Source organism: Eulemur rufifrons, chromosome 27 (genome assembly GCF_041146395.1).
Source record: "Eulemur rufifrons isolate Redbay chromosome 27, OSU_ERuf_1, whole genome shotgun sequence".
In the NCBI taxonomy this organism is placed as follows: Eukaryota; Metazoa; Chordata; class Mammalia; order Primates; family Lemuridae; genus Eulemur; species Eulemur rufifrons.
In genome coordinates, this window is record NC_091009.1 from 7,726,581 (window position 1) to 7,735,490 (window position 8,910).

Genomic DNA, 8,910 nt, shown 5'->3' on the forward strand with positions numbered 1-8,910 from the left:
TTTTTTTTTTTTTTCAAAATGAGGCAGTATTTTATACGTTTGTTTTGACCATCTGATCAAAATTGGGTGGGTCTTTAATGTGGCATTTTATCAAGACAAAGACCAGTAGTATTCATTGTATAACTGGGGTGTGTGTGTGTGTGTGTGTGTGTTGGGCAGTGGCCGGCTCACCCCTCACAGTCTCAAGGGCCTGGACTCTGTTTAGCCTGACAGTGGTACTGAAAATAGTCCTGTGTTTATAGGCACTGTAGCTCATCTCCATTAGACATTGAAAATAACTGCGTAACGGTGTAAGGTGACAAAAAGTCTTTGTGGAAAAATTATTTTATTCTATCTGGCCTTGAAGAATTACCTGGACTTTGGAAACTGGAAAGAGGTAGGCGTTTTAGATGGCGAGTAGATATTAACCAAAACCCTGGAAATAGTGAAGGTCTTGGATTGTTTAAGAAAAGGTGAATTGGCCGGGCACGGTGGCGGTGGCTCACGCCTGTAATCCTAGCACTCTGGGAGGCCGAGGAGGGTGGATCACTCAAGGTCAGGAGTTCGAGACCAGCCTGAGTAAGAGCGAGACCCCGTCTCTACTAAAAATAGAAAGAAATGATCTGGCCAACTAAAAATATATATAGAAAAAATTAGCCGGGCATGGTGACGCATGCCTGTAGTCCCAGCTACTCAGGAGGCTGAGGCAGGAGGATCGCTTAAGCCCAGGAGTTTGAGGTTGCTGTGAGCTAGGCTGATGCCATGGCACTCACTCTAGCCCAGGCAACAAAGCGAGACTCTGTCTCAAAAAAAAAAAAAAAAGAAAAGGAAAAAAAAGAAAAGAAAAGGTGGATAATCCAGTGTGGCTTCAAAGTAGGAAGAATACCCAGAGGGGAGCAATGGGAGCTATGTCAGTCATACCGGAAGGGTTTTGAACTCCAGAAGGAGACGTTTGAACTTCATTTTATAAGTCTTGTAAATGACATGGCCGAATCCGTGTTTCAGAAAATGATGTCTACAACTGTTCAGAGGATGGATTAAAGAAAAGAGGCTGGAAAAAGGGAGAACATGTCACATGTATTGGGAAGCCACAAACGCCTGCAGTAGGACAGGGGTAATAAAATGAGCAAGCGATGTACCAGCTTCAGTTGTAATTAATTGACACTAATTGTAGAAAAAGGATTGAGAGAATTTGGTGATGGAATGAGTGAAGACAGATATCTGATGATGATGATGGTGATGATGAAGAAGAAGAAGAAACTGGACTCCTTTCCTTAGTTTCTCTTATAATATGACTTTGTAAAGCGTGGAATAAAGCATAAGATAAAGCCCGTTTGGACTCTGTCCCATAGAAACTCAAGAACAATGCTGTTTGCACCTGATCCACATATTGCCCGTTACCATTGTTCTGTGCCTGATGGCTGGGCCAGCTCGCAGTGAGATTATCCATAGTGGTTCATCATGGTGTGTGGATACTGATTATTGAATAAGACATGGAGCACAGGAGCATGGGGCGACACAGCCGCACAGGATCTACAGGAATATGCACATCTTGATTATTTTTTGGCTCTCTATAGGTTATCCCTACAGAGGGATCTTATTTTCCTATTTAGGTGACACTTGGGACTGTTGCTGACTTTAAGTCTTCTGGTCAGTGGGTGGCACTGTTGCATAGAGGTAGGAGCATGGATTGTGTAGTCAGAGGACTTGTGAGCAATTCCTGGCCGTGTGACTGCACCTTAATCCCCAGGTCCCCAACCCTGGGTCATTAGATCATCTTCCCTTTTAAATATAGATTCCTATATCCTTCCCCTTGGAGATTCTAATTCAGTCATTCTGGTAGGGGATCCTGAAATAGGGGAACGTGTGTCCATTTTAACATTCTAGGCAATATCGATAGTTAGCTAAATTTGGAAGCTAATGACTTAATCTTTCTGAGTCTCAGCTTTCCTAGGATTGCTATGAACGTTAAATGAGAAAATACATCTGAATTTATAAACTTTAAATCACAATAAAGTATAAATTGTTAATTAGATTACTTCTTGAAATAACTTTTCTATTGCTTTTTTTTAAAGACTTCTTCAATTTCTCATTGAATCCAAGCTCGACTACATAAAATCATATTTGTTTGATTTTTATGCATTGTGATAGCAGAGAGAAAACTGGTGAATTCTGTCCAATCTAATACATAAAGCACAGTATTCATTTAATAATAGCTTTAGAACTTGAAGAGGTGGTAGAAAGAAGGTCTTTCCTTGATTTTTTTTTTAATCTGAGGAATAAATGCCAGTTTTTAAAATAGCAAGGAAATGTACACAGAAATTGCTTCTACATATTTTTAATACAAAACTCACATTTTAGTACAATAATTTAATTTACAAATATATTCTAACTTTATGGTTTTAAGAGCAATAGCTTAAGTTAAATGCACTGTTTTCTTCCAAGTCAAAAACAAACAAAACAGCACCTAACATCTTTGTCAATAAATGGTGATTTCAAAAATACGTCCTTTTCAACTAGTTATCTAAGTTCAGCAGCTCAATGCAAACTGTACAATAATATGCAGCATAAATGTCAGTTGACCTTGAAGCTTATAGCTTGTTGAAATAAGTTTCATGACTTTTATTGACAGTTTCCGTGTAACTAGAGTAACCCGGCCTCTCGGTCCCGAGGGTTCTCTAACACAGAGTCCCTGTTCTGTGTGACAGCGCCACAGTGCCTCCCTCCAGTCTGTCAGTCTTTGTCTCGCACGCGCTTCTTCAACTCTACGCCCGGACAACTGCCGTGTTAATCCATTCACAGCCATTTGCTCTTCCCTGGGCCCCTCACGTCACCCAAAAAGGCCATGTGTCCACCCAGGGAGCCAAACTGTCACACTCCTTCTGTACTTGATACCATCTTTCGAGTCTCTCCAGCCAGGAACAGGTCACTTTAGGCTATTAGCCTGAAGGTCATTTAGAAGATTTAAGTAAATATCTGATTTGAGGAACCTGGGATAAGAGTCCTTTTCCATAAGAGTATATATGACTTTTTGGGCTTCATCAAAACATGTAGGAGTTGCTGCTTTAATCTTCTTGGCTGTAGATTCTCGAGTATGGAAGTCAATATTGATCTAAAAAGAAATCCTCATTAGTTGATATGCATTTCTTATTTACTGCAAATTTTATGACATTGCTATGTCTTTTGAACCACCTAAAAGTGGTTTTAAGCCCTCATTTAAATCGGTTGCAATATCTTTCGAATGCTTTTTCTAAATCTGCCCTATTCTAGGAGTGGAAGAGATAGAAAGAACTATCACAAAAAGGTCTTCTGCAAGGCTCATAGCATAGTTGGGAGATGCAAAAGAGGCAAACATGAACAATTTAAATATTCAAACTAGATACTACATATATTGCAAAGAGTGATGTGGGCATTTAAGAGTTACAGGAGGAGAAGCCTCTTTGTGTGGCTATTTTCTGCTTGTACCCAGACTATTTATCTAGAAGGTGGTACTACTGCTAACTGGAAATATTTTTTTTTGCTGCTGTAGTTGTATATGTTACACTAATCTTCATTTTATCCTTATCTAAGATGAGGTAGTTCATTACGGACTCCCTGACATGCAATTCTGGCCAGTAACACCCATACTCCTTCCCCTGCCCCTATCATATTAGCTACTTTTGCAAAATCAATCTTTTCATTGTACTGTGCTGAAATCTTCACAAATATAGAAAAGTAGATTTTAGTTGCACTAAACTATATTTATAGACTTAAATATATAGAAGTAAAATCATAATATCCAAAAAGGATTTCATCTGGTTGTGTATGTTGACTGTTATTTCTGTGTCTAAGTTCTTTTACACAGAAATTGATGACATGAACATAATACTCACTTGTTTAGCAGCGTCTGAATGCACAAATGCTTTGTATATCTTCTCTGCTTTGCAGTGCAGGAGATCAGACTCTGTTTTTTTATAGTCTTCACAAGCCAGCCAGAACTCAATATTCTCCTCACTGAACTCTGACTTTAGAAAATTTCCAAAGACATCTTGACCAGCTAAAAATAAAAGGGTAGATTGAAATAATTAAGGTACTTGAGCCAATAAATGAAAAAATCGAAGAAGAAATTTATAAGAAAAATATAACTGCATTCTTTTATTACAAAAATAAGAGATGGATACTGCTGAAATAGCTTTGTTATATTTTTAGAGATGGGGAGGCCTTAGACTTTCTTTCATTTATAGAAAAAGAATCTGGGGCCAAACTTGTCCACAGTGACGTAGCTGCGTAGTGGTAGCTATGGAACAATCTCTTTTCTTATATATGCTAACTCTTAGCCAGAAGATGGAGTATTTTAGGGAAGCAATCATTGGAAAAGTGCATTAACATCATGTTAATAACTAACAAATATAATTTCTCCATCTAATTCATATTAGCTAGAAAATATTAGGCCTATATATTACCTATGTGCCTGATGTACTGATTATATTTGCTAATGTTTGCTGAGACTTTTATAGGGGCAATTTCTATGCCATTTTTTTCTTTGATTGAATTATAAATTAAGTCAGATAGTAAGATGGAAGAACTAGGTTGAGCTACTTTATTCTCAAGCAAGGGTTTTTAAAGTGTTTGTGGGGAGAAGAGGTTCTCTATTCCAGAGAATCTCACCCTCTAGGCAGAGACCAAGCTGCTTATCCACACTCTGGACAGGGTCCTCCTCCCAGTAGAATTGCAATGCCCATGACAATGGGGAGGCAAGCCGATTCCACTCCTTACCTTCTCTCATCAGGAAATCCTCACAAGACTTTTTGTGTTTAAAAATTCTTTTACCATATCTATGTTACGACATGTATCATGTTATATGTACTGCAATTATTTACTTGTGTATCTCAATGGCCTTTAAGGTAGGAAGGGGTCATGTCTTTGATTTTGAATCCTCAGTTCCTCTAAAATGCCTACCACATAAATATGAGATGCACGAGGGAGTTAATGAATGTATGAATGATAATTAATTAAATGAATAAATCCTACTCTTACAATCCAACTGTACAAAAATGCATCTTTCAGGCAGCTTTCAAAATGACATTTCACGTGTTGAAATACTGATATTTGGCTTACTTTTAAAACCTTTAAACTTGTCTAAAAGCAGTAGAATTGAGTGCTAGGCCAATGTTATATTACAAAGGGGCACACATACTATGCTGAAGTCATCAGTGACCACAGAAAAACTAGAATACAACTTTTGTGCACTATCCTACCTAGAATATGATATTTTAATAAAGCCATTCAATCTATCAGGGCATTGAGCTGACCCAGAAACCTTCAATAATTAATCTGTGCTCACTTTGGTTGGCAAGAAGTTTTTCCAGTGACTGAGACCACTGCATCACTTCATCAGCAGAAAGTCTGCAGGGAGAAAATGTACGTAAATTAGTGACATACTTTTTGTGTAAGCACAAATGAAATAAGAATGGCTGCTACATTTTGATAACTTCACAGACTAACACTATAATTATAATAAATTTATTCAAATGTATCTACAAAAACAAATTTCCCTTAGAGTTACCACAGTTGTGAAAAAAATCTGTTGATAAAGTTTGAAAAGAATCCAAATTCATAAAATCAGACAGTGTGAAAAAATAGCAAATATATGTGTATACACATTTGTATTTAACTTACATTTGTGCTAATGGAGTCTAATCATATTTGGCATATTACTTAAAAGAAATGAAGTCTATTATGTGCAGTATTAATCTCTTGCTAGGATATAGAGCTAAATGCATAGGCTACTCTTGTAAATGATGAGGCTAGTTCAAGGTATTACTGTACGTACATGTCCCTGGATTTGGAAGATTTCATTCCAGATTCCAGATGTGGGATCATAGATCTCAGGTATGCTTTCACGTCCATTCCACTACAAAAGACACAAAAATGAATATTCATTTTTCTTCAGTAGAATTCATTTCATTTGTAAGAAGAAAAGAGCATGGAATAGACTTTTCTAAGGAATAAGACAATAATAAAAAGAGTTGATGCAACATTTTGCTATATTAAGATAGAGCCCATTTTTATAAGTGAATGTCTAGAAAAAATTTCCACCTAATTTAATGCTGTATCATGGTTTATATTTTAACACAATTGAATATTACTTATAACTCACAGTAGGTACTTGTTCTGATCTGGCTAAACTAAATGCTCATGTTCTCTTGCATTCTTCCTAAATCCTTTTGCCATTAAAGATAACCTGGTTAAAATTCACAAAGTGAGACACTGAATGAACTTACAAAGTCTTTGGCCTCCTTTTCTGCGTTTTGTCATCTAGAAGTGGATGTCCCGTTCCTTTCAATTCTTTTGGGTTAGCAGAGAAGAACATTCCTGGCATTTCGTCTGACTCTGGCGCGGAGATGGCTGCTGCTCGCGTGGTCCTCTCCCCGCGAATGCCAGCTAGTCGACGTCTCTGCTGCTTTATATAGTGAGGGCAGACAGGCGCTTGCTGTTCAAAGGAGTCTGTTTATCAAGTGATATTACCACAGACACTGGAAGTTCCCCTTTTCTTGGTGTGTTGTGACGTGTATCTTGAGAGAGAGAGAGAAAAAAAAAAACATACAGTGATGTCTTGTGGTTGAAACTTAACCAGATGAGAACAGGTCACTTGATTAGAAAGGAGAATTAAACATTCAGAGGCACACACAGAGCCTTGGGAAAGCGTCGTCAGCATCAGTCCTTGGTTCCAGAGCATGCTTGTTTCTTCTTAAAAACTGCACATTCAAGCAAAATGTTTCATTTGATGTGTTTATTGTGTCACACAGAAGCTCAACATTAGAGTTCTATTCCCCTTAATGCTTTGGATAGTTCTGGACTATAGAATTCGTCAGATGACGGTATCTTAAGAGAGTTCTTTTTTTTTTTTTTTTTTTTCCAGGAAGCAGTGCAAAGTAAACAATTATTTTTTGTTTGATTATTTTTGCAGCTATCTGGTAGGAAGGAGAATTAGGAGAGGTTACCTGCATGTTTTCCTGCTCTGACTTGCATCCTTTATTTCCATGGCAGGAAATTTCCATGTTAGTATTTTCCAAGGTGTGTGCAAAACATCCTACTGGTGACACACATGATCATTTTAAGGGGTACATGGCTTTTAATATAGTTTTAATATTTATTAGAAACATAATTAATAATCACATTAATTTCTGCATATTACTGCTTAAGAAAAGAATAAAGTTAAATCAAAATAAATCTATACATAAATAAAAGCATAATTGACACACAAATATGACATAATATATAAGTATATTGATACTAAAATCACACAGTATCAGAGGAAAAACTGCTTAAGGTAAAATAAAAGTATATTTGGATAGACCAATAATGTATACTCCTTAGGTGAGGATCTTCCAAATGTTGTCAGTATCTCTGGAGAGATGTAGTCTAGTTTAATTAAGATTAAAGTTTTCAAAACACCCAAGGAACTAAAGGGCTGATCACTTATTGGGGTAGAGGTCTTTAGTGTGATATAAGCTCTTACAGAGTTTATGTAGTATGGCTTATTTATAGAGTGCCTAGTTTAACTGAAGCATCTTTTGGATTTTTCCCCCAAAAGGACAACAGCCTTTACTTAGAGATGCTTCTGATGGTGTTAGATAAAGCTGACAAAAGAGAAGAGAGTATTAATTTTTCTGTCCTGGTTCTATCATCAAGATGAAGAATATTTGAAGGAAACGTATTTACAATATTACAAAATTCACTTTCACACAGTCATAAATGTCAAGATAATGAGCTTATCATATTGTACGTAATAAGCATAATTTCTTATGTTAGAAAGATAACATGATGCTTTAAAAAAAAAAAAAAAGAACTAGTGATATGAGCTCACCACTTTGGAAGTGACCCAAACAAAACTGATGGGGCACACAGACTGATGACAGGAAGATATTTATGTGTGCACTTCCTGTGGTTCAGTCCATACTTATTTTCCTGTTAAAATCTTCAGCATTGCTCATGTTTGTTTATTTAGTAACTTCTCACTCCTTTAGGCGATTCTGAGTAAGTTATGTTAGAGAAAAAAGATTAAAAGGTTATTTTTAACGGCCTACTATTATTATCACCCAAATATATTGTCAATTTCCAAAGTATGTTTCTGCAACAATAGTTCCTTTGGATGTTAATAAGCATAAGAACAGCAGCAGCAGCAGGTTATGTATCAAGTAAGTCTGGAAAGTGTTGGGTTCCTAACTTGTTAAAGAACCAAACCTTTAGATAGGGAAATAGTTTTCTGAAATAATGTTCTCTTGACACCACATTAGGAAACTCTAATCTGAGATAAAAATAAATTTTACCTCTTTTGTATTAACAAATTGCTTTAAACCTCCCAACCTCCCCATTTTGCTACCCTAATATAGATGTTCAAGCTCAAGCATTTACAATTGCATGCTTTCAAGCTCAGATAGAGAAATAAATTCCTGAAAGGGGGTCCTTCTGGAATTCCTATATCACAGTCGGATGTTGAAGCATCCAAGTGGAACAACAATGTAGCCAGAGGCTGCTGCTAGCCCATGCGAATTCCGTGTATGCCAGAGCAAGGGAAATTCAGTCAAGGCATGGCAGCAAGGACTGATGAGCCCATGGCAGGGCATTGAAAGTTCCCATCAATCCCACACAGAATGTCATTGTCTGGCCTCTCTTTGTAACATTCACTAAGAGAAGACAAACTGTCACGTAGCAACTTTATTGAATCAATGACTTTGGCTGAAATTGCAGAGGTCATCAAAAAAGCCAATAGAAGAAACAGTGGCTTTCACAACAATCTGGGTTTTATTTTTCCTGTGTGAAATTGTGCTTAAGTACCTAGATTGGAGTCCTAAGAAAAGTAATATTTCATGTAGTCTTAGTGTGTTTTTTAAAAAAAAAAAAACAAAATATACTTTATTTTTTGTTTTAGGCGTATAGCAAAGTTGA

The 8,910-nt window shown here is 36.8% G+C and overlaps 1 protein-coding gene across 1 annotated transcript; it reads right to left on the reverse strand.

The window, feature by feature from the left end:
* Positions 1-2,336: 2,336 nt before the first annotated feature.
* RGS1 (regulator of G protein signaling 1) lies at positions 2,337-6,370 on the reverse strand. Its single transcript, XM_069459486.1, has 5 exons — positions 6,243-6,370; positions 5,792-5,872; positions 5,303-5,364; positions 3,852-4,015; positions 2,337-3,091 (listed from the first exon to the last, which is right to left on the reverse strand). Exons 1-5 carry the CDS (start codon positions 6,338-6,340, stop codon positions 2,906-2,908), a joined length of 591 nt encoding a protein of 196 aa, XP_069315587.1. The 5' UTR covers positions 6,341-6,370; the 3' UTR covers positions 2,337-2,905.
* Positions 6,371-8,910: the final 2,540 nt, after the last annotated feature.

What these genes read in the sequence shown, in the direction of transcription:
- RGS1 (XM_069459486.1), bottom strand. Translation starts at nt 6,340, where the DNA reads ATGCCAGGAATGTTCTTCTCTGCTAACCCAAAAGAATTGAAAGGAACG. An exon ending in AAAACTTCTTGCCAACCAAA is followed by an intron (nt 4,016 to 5,302) that starts GTGAGCACAGAT and finishes TTTTATTTTTAG; the next exon opens with CTGGTCAAGATGTCTTTGGA. An exon ending in ATTCAGACGCTGCTAAACAA is followed by an intron (nt 3,092 to 3,851) that starts GTGAGTATTATG and finishes ATTTCTTTTTAG; the next exon opens with ATCAATATTGACTTCCATAC.